Genomic DNA, 15,478 nt, shown 5'->3' on the forward strand with positions numbered 1-15,478 from the left:
CCAGTTAACCGTGGCCCACGAAAGGTAATTTAATTTCTGTTTATTGCTGATATTTAATTCTTAGACCCCCATTGTTAACCGTCAACTAAGGGCAATAAAGTAAATCTAGGGCTATAGGCTAGGCTCTTTGGGAACCGGAAGCTTATATACCAGGTTGCAAAGTAAGGGCTTTCCCACTCAGCCGCGGTCATAGCCCCGCATTTCATGCAAAATCAACGTAAAATGCGGTCAGCCGCGAAAAATTGCTCAAACACACGGAACTTTTGTCCCGAGTATAGTACTCCATTTTCAGCCATGCAAATCTTACAAATAAAGTTATTACAGCCGCGCAAATTTAGGCCAAAATGTTTATACAGCCACATAATTTTAAACTGCAAAATCGTCTCCCCCGCCCAAAATCTAAAGTTTCCAATCTGGGCTATATACACTGTCAAGTCTTTCAAGCGCATATATTACATTGTGTAAAACATTTTTTGTGTATTTTTCTTATTTATTGGTTGGTTTATTTGGTTAATTGGCAGTACAAGAAATTACTTCTTTGTTGCAATTGCAAACTAATTCCTAGCAATTTACTATTTACTTAAATTTTGAACTTTGGTAACCGGCTCATTCTTCCATATATCAAAAATGGATTGGTTACTAGAATTTCAAAGTTCAGTTACATGTTGGCGGGTAAATAGTATCTTCCTTATTTAATTATAAATATTTTTTGTGTATTGTATCCATTGATTTTTGGAACATGTAAAATCCATCCATTAAGTACTTTTTAGGGGTTAGGTCACAGATGCAACAACAACATAATATTTGAAAAGACCACTAATATAAGTTTTATATTTACTAATTGTTTCTTATCATAAATATTTTGGGACTTTAATGTCTTTAATTTTTGCCTTGTATAGCATGACCTACAACAAAACTAACGTTAAGGTTTTGTGTAATATTTTATGCTAAACAATGGCATTGCCATCTTCTGGTCTGGAGGATCTGGTTGACAATGAGGATTACTATAGCCTTCTAAATGCTCCTAGAAATGTAAGGTGTTTTGTTTATTGATTTAAAGTTTTTGTGGGGTTTTATGAAAGGCTGATTACATTATGTATTTGTTTTACATAGGCCACCCAGGATGATCTAAAAGGCTCATATAGAAAACTCTGTATGGTTTACCATCCGGATAAGCATGATAGGGCAGATAACAAAGAAGCATCTGAGATATTTGGAAAGATACAAACTGCATACACAGGTATCTTTTCCTGTGCATTTTCTGCTATTTTTACATTTTAGACCAGTGTGGTCCAATTGTAGGCCCCGGGCCAAAGTTGGCCCGAGAACCGATAGTCAGCTTTTCTGCAATTTAACAATATCGCTTAAATGTTTTTTTTGTTATTGTAATTGACGTAATGATCCTTTGGGATTTCATAACTACCGTAGCTGAACAAAGGTGTACATTTCATAAAGTTAGTGTATATGCCATGGGCCAGTGGTTTTTAACCTGGTGATCTTTTGAAACAAGATAACGTACTGTTTAAATCAATGTGTCGAGCACAAGAAATTTGTTGTGTGGCCAATGCGAAAAGCCTCCTGAATTTACAGTTTAACGCCAATTCAACCAACTAAACTAAAAAGTTTTCAACACACTTAACTATTTTCAAGTTGTCTTAGTGATATTTAATTGAAAATGCTGAATTGCTTTTTGTAGGGGGGCGAAAGGCATAAGAACCACTGCCAGAGGCTATGTATAATTTGCCAGCAATAAGCCTAAAGATCGCTATTTAAAAACATTGGCCCGCAAAATAACAAAATGATTGTTTTTGGCCCGTGATGAAAAGAAGTTGGACCACGCTGTTTTAGACCAATTAAAATCTTGATTCAGTTGTGAATTTAAAGCTGTACACAAGAACTGTGGAATGACCTAATTTTAAAATAATCTTTAGGGTTAATTGAGAAATTATGTACTTTTTCATTTGCACAAAAATTCACCATACATAATAGTTAATACTTGCATTTTATTAAAACTTTAACCTCGCTTTATAATTTATTTCTACAGTTTTAAGTGACCCTGCAAAAAGACACATCTACGACAACTATGGAAAACAAGGGTTGGATTCTGATTGGCAGGTAATGCAGTTATTCTGTGACAATAATTAATCTTGTCTACCTTTTTATTTCTTAACGACATACAGTATCACATTAGTTTTCATCGCAAAAATAAATTTTATAATTCTTTATCTCTACGTAGTAATTATACCTAGACAATTTATTATCAACCATAAAATTATTATAGAATGAAGCCATTTTTATATTTTCTGTTTCCCTGATGTGCTGATTTTGCAAGTATGTAAAAAGGCGAACAATCTACTAATCTGTTGCATTTCTTTGGGCAATGTAATTATGATGTGCCCTTGCATATTTGTTTTTGAACTAATGTGACAAATTTCTGTTTAATTTTTGTTGCTGTGTACCTTTACTCAGTTGATTGAACGAAGAAAAACTCCTCAAGAAAGGCAAGAAGAATATGAAAGAATCCAGAGGCTAAGAGCTCAACATAAACTGGAGGAAAGAACAAACCCATCCGTATGCTACTAGCTTGAATATTCATTGTAGCACAAAAAAAATTTACAGTAAAATAAATTGTAATGTTAACTGCTAACAGTCTGTAATGGTTTCAACTTTCAAGGCTGTAAACAAAGTTGTGCATTTAGGGGAATTTGAGCATCACTGTGAATGCCACTTCTTTGTTTGATGACCAGCTACTGAATAATGATGACATCGCTTACCAGCAGATAACCTTGCCTGACATCACCAAAATGTCTATGTCACAATCAATAGAGGTATGCATGCTGAAAATGTTTACGATTAAAAAAAATATATTAAAGCCATTGAATCATGTCTTCAATTCAAATTTAAAATCTAAGCCTAGAAAAGAATATATATATATATATATAGACCATTTAACAGCTAAAAAAATCATTGTTTAATTTTCGTTCGTAATTATATTTTAACCCCAAGTTATACTTTGAATGTTCTGTAGTTTATTTAATATACATACATTCTATAAGTCCATGTGAGAAACTTATTATAGTTTTTATCATGTTTTTAAAATTATTGTTTAAATAGGCCCCACTATCAATGTCTCACACTGCTACTTTAAGTGGAAATCTGCAGTCAACCAATGGTAATGGAAGTGGAAGTTTTAATGTTGCAATGAGAAAGACACTCACTGGAAAGTCATGGGCCGAGGTAAGTTAAAGTTTATGAAAGCTATGTTTGTTTTCCCAATGCAGTTAAAAAAATTATTACTTTATTACAAATGCAATTGTATGGTAATTTGAAGTATTCCGCTGTTGAAATGTAATATATATTTTAAATTTCAGTTTATGTTTGGTGCAACCGACTCTCGTGCATTCAGTTTAGGAATGAAGGGATACTACTCATTTGGGGGTGGAGTGTGAGTAAAGCAATTTAAACTTAGTCTGATTATTACTGTAATTCAAAAGACAGTTACTCGACATATGACAAAGGCACCATTATAAACATATTTTGTTATATATATTGCCAAATTTTGTTGTGCAATAATCTCATAACTTTTTTGGTCATCTGTGTGATTTGGCAACACAGGAAAAGGCTTGCCTTTGGCTAAGCTAAAAAATTATGGTGTAAGATAATGAAAATTCTTTGAATAACTAACTACAAATGGCACACTGTCACACAATTTTTTATTGTTTAACCAACCTATATGTACAATTTTTCTGATCTCCTCTGTTTGCTTTACCCTATTTGTTTTCTTGTGTCTACAAAAATTTTTGATTATTTTTTTCATCACATTATTACTATTTATTCCGTTGCATTTTTATTTATTACTGAAAAACAGTATGTTATGGCGTTTTTCCTGTTTTTATAAACTGTTTACATAACATGAACTGTCGTTCTTCCGTGGCTTTTTAATATTTTCTTTCTGCCATTCCGTTTGAACTGCCCCTTTGCAAGCTCAAGGCCCCTATTACGAACCCCGACCCAATGTCCATCATAATCAAGCTTTCTTAAACGCGTTAAAGCCTAAAAGCAACAGATCAGCCATTTAAACCCGCGTTCGTATTGTACGTGTTACTACTCAAAAAACCCGTACGTACCTCTAACCTACCCTTGTCCCAGGTTCGCGATCGCCCAGTTTCCAGTGGGGGTGATGATAGACGATGACATGCTAGCGGTCACCCTGCCAGGGCCCCATCTCCAGTTGGGGCGGGTTATGGCTGAATCGATGTATGGCTCGTTAGACCTCTCAGTTGGCGACGCACCCCACCTCGCTGCCAACCTGGTTAAGGACTCGACTGCCTTCCGCGCCCTGGCTAAGTTGCAGGTAAAACTTGTAGTGTTTTTGGACGCGCTGTTTAGTTAGGACGAGTTATGTCCGTCGCGGTTGGTAAACGTGTTTGTATAAAAAAATCAGTAAAAAAACAGTTAGTGATTCTGATAAATTTGTGTTTTGCTGTTGATAAACTTCGTACAACCGTGTTTCATCAAATTCCACTCTTATCGCCGACTTCATTTTTGTTGTTGGCCTTTTGGCACCCTCAACTTTTCACTTTATAAACTGCTGACCTTGCAAAGTAGACCTCTAGCGAGCATGATGTCTTCCAAACGTTGGCGAATCTAGATCAGATTTTTATCTTATTTAAAATGCCAATAAAAAACCTTTTTTACTTTACATGAAAACTATTTCTTTGTCTGCAGCTTGGTTTTCCACACTCGTTCGGCGTATTAAGTCTCACCTACAAGAGGCCCGATCAAAAAGCGAACTTGAAATGCGCGCTAAAGTAAGTGAATAACAGGTCGCATTTTGTCGCTAATTTATGGTACATATTGTAGTAGATGTCTAAAATAAGTAGATAACATTGTGGTAACGTTGTGAATTTCCAAATGTAATCATTTTCAACAACCTAGGGAAGTTATCTTGGTGATATTCGTTCACTTTGAATCACTTCTTAGTCCAGCACAATGCTAACGGCATCGACATGTTTTAAACTATGACACTAAAAATTGTCAAAATTTACGTTAAATGTAACCAGCGTATACAACTATACATGTATGTCTAATTTGCTTTTAAACTTTTAAATCACTCTGAAAACAATAAATAAAACCCTTTGGCCTTCTACCGGTTCACGTATGTTCCCTTTTGCCGGATGAAGAAAAAGTTAAACCCACGCTTTCCAGGATTTATTATAAAGCGTCTGGTAGTTTCGAAAAAGTAAGACCACCCGATCCGATAAACTCCCGAAACGGAAAAAACGTGAAGTATAAACGTTCCTCGGATTTTTTTCCTAATGATGAAAACCCTTTGCCTTTTATCCGAAACATACATTTTTCTACATTTTTCTACATGCTGCGTCGGTTTAATTACCTTGACTAAAATTTATACATAAACTGGTTTTTGGATCGGCACCCTTTCCAACATTATGAAAAGGTTGTATACTGTGATCTACGATCACTCGATCAGGCATCTGCTTCGATACGATCGTATTCGTCAGGCCAAATCCTACACCCATGGAGCCATAACACAAAACATTTTTACGACGAAAATTTCGACGTAAAACTAAATTTCGACATAACAAGTTTTTGAATCGGCACCCTTGCTACAATTGTGAAGGTTGAGTAATTCTAGTACGATGTGTCATAAGTTACCAACCCTGGTATTGTCGGCAACTCAAATCCTACACACATGATATAACCATCGGCGATTCTTTTTTCCTGCAGGGCTGGAACGTTCGGTTGCATGGTGGAGTATGGGGCAGAACACCAGGTCTCCCAGCACTCAACCGTTTCGGCGCACCTCAATATCGGCGTACCGCTCGGAGTCTCCGTAAAGTTGAAGTATGCCATTTTCTTAATTGTTTCCGCCATTTTTGTCGAAAAAAAAAATAATGTAGCTACACGTAAATCTATTCAAACACGATAGAATCTCTTTTAATTGTTATGAAAGGCGTGTTTGGCTTGTCAGCAAGCACTTGTCTTTTAAATTGCAAAACGGCCAATATTTTAAGGAAAATGCTCACTATTTATCGCGAAACCTTATTCAGAAACTGGCTATTTAATATTTATAGGTGTCTCTACGTAAATGGAATCCGTAATGCGTTTACAACAAAATAACAAGTAGTACTAAACATTTTCTATATATTTACCTCTGAGTCTCTGACAATATTTGTTGTTCAAATCCACCTGAAAAACAACAAAAGCTTTAGTAAACCGAACAGTGTTCCTTAAAGATGCACAACTGCGAAAAAAACAAAAAAAAAACAGGATATTTTGCCATTTCGGCGAAACTGATACTAGTTCCATTGTTTAACAAATATAGTTATTTGTTCAGGACTTTCGCTCGTTCAATATTTATGCTATTGCTAACTGAAATAATTTTTTCTTTGTGTGAAATTTTTTTAGAGGGACATTAAAACCTGATCTACATAGACCAAATTACTATAGAATAAAATAATTGTCCATTAGAAAAAGAGTGGCCCAAATAACTGATAAAAGATTCATACTTTTATTTTGCAAACGTTTCGGCATGTGCTTATGCCATCATCAGTGCGTAAAGCACTTGCCGAAACGTTTGCAAAATAAAAGTATGAATCTTTTATCAGTTATTTGGGCCACTCTTTTTCTATTGAAGATTATGAACAGATCCGTGTTTAGTATTCCAAAATAATTGTGATATGAGCCTTTTAAAAGAACATAAAATACCGGCTAAATGCACGATGTGGTACAAGCGAAATTAGCACTAAATCGAATTTTCGTTTGGCTTAGGTTGACAAGGGCAAGCCAAACGTACACGATGCCCATCATTCTGTCCGACGACGTCAACGTAGTGGCGGCCTTCTACGGAACGGTGTTTCCTCTTGCTGTGTACGCAGCAGTTCATGTGCTTGTTGTGCGACCCTACCTCAGAAGGAAACGCGAAAGGTTAGCTAGATTGTTTATTGACCCCGGGCATACTTTTTTTCGATTACAAAGTTTCTTTTTTCGATCTGTCTTTAATTTTTGTCTAAGTTGAGAATATTAATCACTAAAACCAGTGATTCCCAAACTGTGTGTCGCGAAACTTTTTTTAATTTCGGAAAAAAAGGTATTTGCATTACCAATAGGCATACACGCAAGGCGCAACATTTAAGACGAAATACGCACTATTCATTATAAATTGATAATTTTGAGACATTTACATATAGTTTGTCGTGTGTTAAGGGCGATTGGAAAATTACTGTATTGTCGTTCTGTTAAAAGTGTGCCGCAAAATGAGAAGATTTTTTTAGTATGCCGCCAGCTAAGTAAAAGTAGGACTATTAAGTATTAACCTATTTTGCTTTTTTTTTATTCCGCTAGATGTCATCGTTAAGCTACTCTAAGCATTGCAGTTTAATAAAACAAATGTGTTTAGTATCGTTTGTTAAAGGTCATTGATATAACGTTAGGAAATCTGTAATACATTACCTCAATACTTATTTTCATTTCAGGGAAGAATATGAAAATGAACAATCTCTTCAAGAAGAAACGCTTCAAAATCGCAGAGAAGCTGAATACATTGTAAGTGCGACTAGTCGCTTCCTCTTCCATGTTACATGGCAGCGTGTTGATTTGCGTATTGACAATACGACAAGATTTGTTAATATAACTTTTTCCTGAAGAACCTTAAGACATCCTAGCTGACACTTAAAATGCTTATATGGAAGTTACCAACCATATTTTATCCAATTAAATTAGCGTTTATTTATTTTATGTAATGTACTTATGGACTCAGCATGGATTTTCTCGCTCATTGGGTGTTCAGAGCCCAGTACTCCATAATCTCATCATCGTCCGTAAAATTAAAACAATCAAAAAGTTACTCTTTACTTGTGGGATATTTTTTTCGTTTGTGGTTCCCATTGAAATGACTATACCAGGTTGAATGGTTTGATTGGGGAACTCAAGTATATCATAGTGCGTTGATTGCAGGTTCGAATGATGCGAGGGGCGACTGAGCGAAAACTTCAGGTCGAGGAAAGAAAGATGGGCCTGGTAATTGTGGAAGCGCTGTACGGGCGTCTTGTGATGAACGAAAGGTAAGTACGTAGTTCAGCGACATTTAGCTTTTAGATCTTCAGTAGATATGGTCCGACTTTTTGACCGCTGACACAAAATCCTGGTTATATTGCCAGACGGTCATAATTTTGCCCCGAGTAACTCCTATTGACAAACTTTCATGCTAAAATTACAACTAATGTGTATTACGTTTTTGTTCGTAACTTCACACTTGCATAACGCAATTTTATATGTCAAAGATTTACGCTGAAATCCTACGCAAATATTCTGTGAAATATGCGCCAGAACAGCAGCATTTCACCGCAAAAGCACTTTAACATTTTACGCCTTATGTTGTGTTTTTTAATCGAAAATGACTGAAATGCAATCGGGACTTACCGCAGTGTCGTAATAAAGTCATTTGAAAAATAAGTTAAGTCCAAGTCAAGTCCCACCAATTTATTGTCAAAGCAAATCAAACCCAGATCACAGCATTGACATCGTAAACAAATATTTAACATATAAACTTCGTTGTATTCTGAGCAATATTTCGCATATCGAACAACAAAAACGGAAGATATAGCAAGTTAGCCTTTATCAAACTTGAAAAAAAAGGTTAGAAAAATGTGCTTAACTAAAGCACCTAAATTTAAATCATATCATTTGCGGAAATTAATTAAGTCAAATTCAAGTCGTTTTTCCCCAAAACTCAAGTCAAGTAAATTTATTTAAAAACAGAGAGTATAGTCAAGTTCACTTTCCTCAAGTCAATTGAAGTTATTACAACTAAGCAGGACATTTTCCGTCAAGTTTTCGCCAAGAACACGCAAAGCGATTGCAGGACCTCACTGTTTTTTGTCTCCAGCTTTCAGCCGGCTAGGGTGGTTGACGTGCGCATCGCTCTACAGAACCTCGTCGACAACTCGCAAGTCCGACTGCCGCCCAACATCACAAAAAGCGGTCTGCCGGGATTCTACGACCCTTGCCCGGGCGGACAGAAGCAGCTCAAGGTAAAACACACCCCTTCGCGCACAGGATTTTTACCGTTGCACGGTTGCCGTTTTTTTACTTAGCTTTTTTTTTACTTAGCTTTTTTTTTTACTTGGAAGCAGCCAACGAATGTTAATTTTTAAGTGACGTTTTTTTGCCTGGATCACTTAAAGTTAAATATCATGGTGCTTAAACTAATGAGAATTACTATAGGTATTACTGCTAATTTGTTCCTATAGAAGTATATTGCAAGTCCTTTGACCTGATAGATCGCTACTCTGATCTTAAGTACATCGAAGAACTGTGATGTCTCTTTAAAAGAGTTTTCGATATTTTTAAAACAATACATGTTTGCTACGTCTTTTGATTAATTTTGTTTAATTCTTTTACTAAATCTAAAGTTTTATTTGCAGCTGCGTTAAGCATTTGTGGTTCACGGGGGACACTTATCTCTTACACATTTTCGTTGCTAAATCCTTATTTATGTTTTTCAGGTCACGTACAAGTTCCGCGGCGGCCTTCATCAGGTTTCGATCGCCGACCACGACGCGTTAAGAATACCACTAAAAAGTAAGTCGGTTAGAGTATTATGTTAAAGGGATTATTATACCGCAACAAAAATTCGCACTACATCAAGTATCGTTTATTCGTATAGTTCGTTTTCTAATTATATTTTCACCAAAAAAATCTTCTATTTTTATTTTTTTACAGTGTACGAATTTCAACAATTTGAATAATAAAAACCTTTACACTGTGCAGCATCAGAAAACGCATTTTTGCGCCTCCCACACGGCTTGAAACGGCTCTTGTACTTCAAATTTTTCCCATGCCGATCAGATCGAAACCAAACCCTACCTGTGACGCGATTTAATTAACCCGATCTGTCGCACTACAACGGCTCTAACCGCAATGCGTTTTGTCTTTCGTCGCAGGCCACTCCATCGAGAAAAGGGACTCTGTCGGCTGACCGCCCGCGGCCGCCACCCCTGCCGTTGCCCCCTAAACGGCGATTGTCGCCCCCCGGAATTTCGCAACCCGACCCTCGCTATTCTGGAACTTTCGGCGGGAGCGAAGTTTCTGCGGTTTTTAAACGACAAGGAAAAGCACTCAAGCGGTTTTCTGCCAGTAATATCGCCTGGCGCTTTTTGTGCGTTTCTGCCTCGCGGTTTGTTGCTGTGTTGTTTACAGGGCGCCCCAGGTACCTTTTAGCGTGTTTGAACGCTCGCATTTTTGTTTTTTTTTCTTGTCGTATTTTTCAGACGTCTTATCGCGTGGCGACAAAAAAGTCGTTTTAAGTACCATTTGTCGTCAAGACCTGCCCGACAATGAATCTATATAAAACTTAGCGATTCGTTTAGGATAGTGGATCTTTAACCTTGTAGGCTCGTTACCTCGGCGAAGAACTCAATGGATTTCAATTACAAATTGAGAAAGTCTAGATCTACGATCAATTAGTATATAAACAAACAAATTTAAGTTAAAACAACTCAAATTATTGTATTCATCTAAACATTAAGCATCTAAAACCATTGTCACGTTTATCTCTCTAAACTTAAAAATGAATTCTCCGGGTGTAATTACACACAGGTTACGCACAGGTTAAGAACCACTGGTTTAGGAAATGTATGTGCTGGTGGTATTTCTCGCTTTTCAAATGTTTTACGTTTTTACCGCTCCAACCGTATCGAACGGTTGCGTTTTATTTATAAGCCTAATGCTGTTCTCAGTATGACCGCTGCCTGAATCGTCTGTGCGGTACCCAACGCTAAGGCTTTGTCGTAACTGAAATTTTGTTTCCTCATTGTGGTGCTTGAAAACGCAGTATCGAGCCTGACACCATATATTGTGACGTCCATTGTTGTTCTCGAGTTGACTCCCGTAAAATTTTTATGACCAATATTTAACAGCAATTTTTCGAGCAGTGTGCATGATTTCCATGTCCAACGTTTTGTCTCCAGCGAATTATCAAAAGAAATAAAAAAAAACACTTAGTGATAAGCATTACATTTTTTGTAAGGCAGCGAACAATGGTTAAAGGAATTCTATAGACTTTGGAGCATAATGTTGAAGGTTTTAGTAACAAAGCCCATACAGAATGACTATGTTAAAATTGAATAGAGTTATTCGAAACGTTTAAAAAATATAGTTCTGTATGTAGTTTATGATTTTGATACGAAAACTGCAGAGACACGCAAACCAAATAGTTCATAAAAAAATCAGTTTTGGCCGACTTTTTGAAAATGTGTTGATTAGTGAGCTGCAGTGTCCTTATCATCTGTACTTGTTGTTTGATATAAGTTTGTCAGAAATATACAGTTCTTAGCGTTTTGTAGTTTTAAACAAACCAAAGTGGTTTATTGTTAGTGACAGTGCGGTCCTGCCTGGCGTACTTAAACGAATGGCCGATGATTGAACTAATCTGGTAATGGTTTAAACAACTACTAAATAGTTTACCGCAGCGCAATTCCGGCTACCTTGAACGTTTATACTGTACAAATTAAAAGTCTAATTTAACGTTTGATGGGTCTTGTTACCATGCTTGTGTGAGAAAAAGTTTAAGTAAGCCCAAGATAAATGGCTTGCTGTATTTCTTGGTCAATTTGAGTGCTGCCTGTTGTTTTTAAGATCTGAAGATAGTTTGCAAACAAAGTTGTAAAAGCGTGACTCACTCCAACAAAATCGCGCAATAAAAACAAATTTAGAATCGGAGAACCGAAGGGTTATGAAGAAAATGGAATGTAAGGAATGTCATCGCAAAATAAAATTCCAATCAAGTATTGCTCACCACCTTCGCGAGGTGTTTGTAAGCGATTTCAATTTGAAAGAGAATATCCCAACAAAGCACAGAGTTTCCGAACACTTTTATCGACTCGCTGCAAATTGCCTAATAGTGTGCCGTTTGTTGGAAATTCAAACGAAAATCTTTCATCCGCTTTTGTACAAAAATCGAAACATATTTGCAGTGTAGTTTTATCAGCAAGCACATTGTGTTTTGTTCGGTAAAGTTCGAAATCCACTTTAACAGGCTTGGTGCAAGTTTAACGACCTCAAAAGCGTTACTTAAAAGGCGTTACTAAAGCCGTTCAACCGGCGACAGTTTCAGTCAAGCGTTTGTGTATTTCTCCTTCTGTCAACAATAAGCTGGGGAGAAAATCTCCTCGCGCCACACCTAAAGTCAGTTTGTCACTTCGACGTGTTTATTCTGGTTGCCTTTGAGGCACGACAAGCCGTAACGAACCCTTCCAGCCTCACTATGGGCGTTGATTCAAATGTAGCAATCGATATCGTTGAGTTCGTATAGCGTTCAACGCAGTAAGGTTTATCAACATCTTGTGTTTCGTTTTACACCGGATAATAAAGACCACGAGTTTGTAAAATTTAGTTATCCAGTAGGCCTAATTTTAAACTCCTTTGTTGGACTATATGTGTTTTTCGCAATATTTATTTAGACGACATGGGTGTGATTTCAATCCAAATCGTCAGTTAAAGAAATAGGTTGTAGCACGACGAAATGTTACTCTTTCAGGATATTGCAAACGATTTATGAGCTGTGGCTGACATTTTGAGGATGTAATATCCTGTTTTAAAGCAACAAAACGGAAACGGTGACGTTAAATAAAGCACAGGGTATGGACCAAAATTTGATTCCAGGTAAAGCTGTTTATATTTTACGGCCGTACCGTTTTGTTGAGACGCCTGGATTGAGGACCTACCTTATTTAGGGGAACAAATATGGCGAGTAATGGAAAAGTGGCGTCATTTTTGGTGAAAATTGTATAGTGTTACGCACTTTCCTGCCGTAGATACACAAATACCAAGAAGGATAGCTTCGCTGAGCACAGAATAGAATAGAAATAGTCAAACTGTTACGCACCGGTTTTTCTGTAAAATTAGGAAAGATTTTAAAAGGCAGAATTTTGGGTTAAATTAGAGAAAAACTTCTACTGTAACGGTTGATTGGATAAATGCGTGGTTGTTTATAACTGGCTACTTCATCCATTAATTTTCGTGAATATATTTTTTTTTTTGCCAAAAAAAAACATGTTGCTTTACTGTTTACTGAATTTTCAAATCTACAATTTTATTTCAAAATAAAACAATGAAAAAAAAAAGTGTTTTAAAACGTTGACAAAACAATATACCAATCGTAATATAGGTATTATGAATTCAGTGACCAAAACCTATTGTGACCGACGGCGCATATGATGAAATGTCAGAACAAAATTCATTTCCGGCGCCTGTTTAACCTGAAATGCTCGGGCTCACGTGATGTTTTCACCAGCGCAGCGAGGCAACCACATCACGCTGCCAGTAGCTGATCCGTGTAATGAGGTACAGATAGCATAATACGAGCGTACGAGAGTACTTTGTAATGTTATCTCTATTATGCGCCAATCACGCGCCAACAACTTGAATGACGCATCGCCTTGGCGCGCAATTGCTGGTCAAAGATTGCCGGTCATATACCTGCTGTACAATACCAACGGGATGTTCTCATTTCGCCTCGCTACAACACACTTGTTTTGTGTACACGGGCTTACGCACTGAATCAACTGAATGAGCGTATTGCGAGTTAGCGTGTGAAAAGGGCCCGTATCGAGGATTTGCGTGTCTTGTTGAGCTGTCCGTTGTGGAAGGTGTGACTCCGCTGTCCGGAGTGTTTGTTTTTGCTGGCCTCGTTTCGATGATCGATCAGTTCATTCGGGTTTGCCTTCGCAAAACAATGCCACTCGATTATAGCGACACATTCCGATACCGCGGAAAATTACTGGCGAGATCCTGTAGAAACAAACAGCTTTGCGTTTTAGGAACTCGCCCATGCCTTTCCATTTTTCACCAATGCTCCTTTGGGATTTTTAAATGCTATCTCGTGAACCCTGACTTGGTTTATTTAACATAAAACAAACTATGATAAAACTCATTACTTTGTAAGTTAGCAAAACATTGTACACAATCGTAAAAATTGATAACAACAATTTGCTTGAAAATTAAACGTAAAAATCTATCAGGTTTGAGGTAAGATAAGGGTGAAGGGAGAATCTTGGAACATTATAATCCCAAGCCTTCGAAACAACTCTAAAGCATAGTGGACAAGCGGCATTAAAACTATAATGGGTTTCCCTGTCAGAGTGTGGCAAAATAACACTTAGCAATAAAAAGTATCACATATTTTACTTTCCAACGCAAAAGAAAACAAGGTTTTTCAAGTACATCTCTCAGGCGACGGCGCTTGCATCGAAGTTGGCAGTCCGCTTGCAACTTAAAATCGCATCTTCGCGACAGATCGCCTTTGTTTTCATCGGCTCAGGAATGTTTGCCGCTCTGCTTTATTCGAATTAAGTCGCGGCGGCCGTTCGAGTGCAGCTTCATGCGACGAGTGTTTAATTGCCGCTTGTGGCCCTTTGATCTGATTCTAGGCTACGATTGCTTGAAGCGACTGCGATTTGGTTCGCACAGTTATTACGGCCGACTTATTTTGATAGTTTCAAGGTTGACAAACAGCCGAAAATAGGACTATCGTCGGAAAAGCCTGCGGTGGACACTTTGTACCGTGAGTGTGGCACTAAAACTGGAGTGATGTGAATGAAATTAACTTCAGTTGTCGTTGTGTTTTTCGATTCCTGTACGGAATTAAAATTGCTGTAGTCCGACATGACAAGTACGTTGTGTGATCAAAATGGTCATACTTATCCAAACTATTCGTACAAAGTCGGTATTCGCATGATATGTACCAAAACTATTCCGTATTGTAGTTAAGCCGTTGGGGTCAGACATGCTTCATAAAATCTACACAAAGATGAACGGAATTTGCCCAAATCGAGGTTTTAGATAACTACTTATCCATAACTAACCCCACACACACCCTTTATTTACCAGTGAGTCACGCAGCTTTGATAACACGTCCTTACCTGTCGTCACCCGTTGCGTGGTTTTACGCTGTGATTCATGATACATCAGGCCCAGAGTCGAGATTCACGAGTAGCGTAAGTTTTATGGCCTTGGCCGTCATTATTGAGATTTAAGCTCCCAATGCGGTTCAGATTGGTATGAGAGCAACAGCAGATCTATTTTACTTAGAAGAATACGGTTGAATAATTTTCGGTCCAACTGCTTTGGTAGGATTAGACTGGAGGAATAAGCAAAAGTACAGCAGTGCCTAAGCTCGTCGGTATCTTGGGAATTTAGAATCCCTGTTTGCCTTTCGGGCCTTGAGAAGTAGCCGCCGCTTTGACTTCCCTTGTGCAAATACGCGTATCGCAAACGAAAGTGCAATAACATTTGTTAGTGTGTGCAGAGTGTAGCGAGACGAGCAAACAGTTATTGTAGCGAATTGGAAGTCGAACAATAGCAGACGGGTTGCAGTCGGACAATATCGTGTCTGGTGGACAAGCGACTTGACAATGGCCCTTATCTGACGCTTGCGAGGGCCGGCGTGCGAAGTGGC

At 37.6% G+C, this 15,478-nt stretch overlaps 1 protein-coding gene across 1 annotated transcript; it reads left to right on the forward strand.

Annotated features, from left to right (window-relative positions):
* The first annotated feature begins 897 nt into the window (after positions 1-897).
* Positions 898-10,980, forward strand: LOC146169633 (dnaJ homolog subfamily C member 11-like). The gene is made up of 16 exons (XM_083388897.1): positions 898-1,032; positions 1,114-1,240; positions 2,045-2,115; positions 2,470-2,571; positions 2,700-2,828; positions 3,115-3,237; positions 3,372-3,445; positions 4,150-4,354; positions 4,729-4,811; positions 5,749-5,865; positions 6,793-6,948; positions 7,497-7,566; positions 7,978-8,084; positions 8,909-9,053; positions 9,528-9,603; positions 9,966-10,980. Exons 1-16 carry the CDS (start codon positions 955-957, stop codon positions 9,998-10,000), a joined length of 1,698 nt encoding a protein of 565 aa, XP_083245023.1. The 5' UTR covers positions 898-954; the 3' UTR covers positions 10,001-10,980.
* The last annotated feature ends 4,498 nt before the right edge of the window (positions 10,981-15,478 follow it).

Source organism: Ascidiella aspersa, chromosome 1, assembly GCF_963924565.1.
Source record: "Ascidiella aspersa chromosome 1, kaAscAspe10.2, whole genome shotgun sequence".
Classification (NCBI taxonomy): domain Eukaryota; kingdom Metazoa; phylum Chordata; class Ascidiacea; order Phlebobranchia; family Ascidiidae; genus Ascidiella; species Ascidiella aspersa.

Excerpts from the sequence above, each read along its gene's own strand:
- LOC146169633 (XM_083388897.1), top strand. The coding sequence starts at position 955 with ATGGCATTGCCATCTTCTGGTCTGGAGGATCTGGTTGACAATGAGGAT. Across the intron at positions 1,241-2,044 it reads GATACAAACTGCATACACAG|TTTTAAGTGACCCTGCAAAA; the intron begins GTATCTTTTCCT and ends TTATTTCTACAG. Across the intron at positions 2,116-2,469 it reads GGTTGGATTCTGATTGGCAG|TTGATTGAACGAAGAAAAAC; the intron begins GTAATGCAGTTA and ends ACCTTTACTCAG.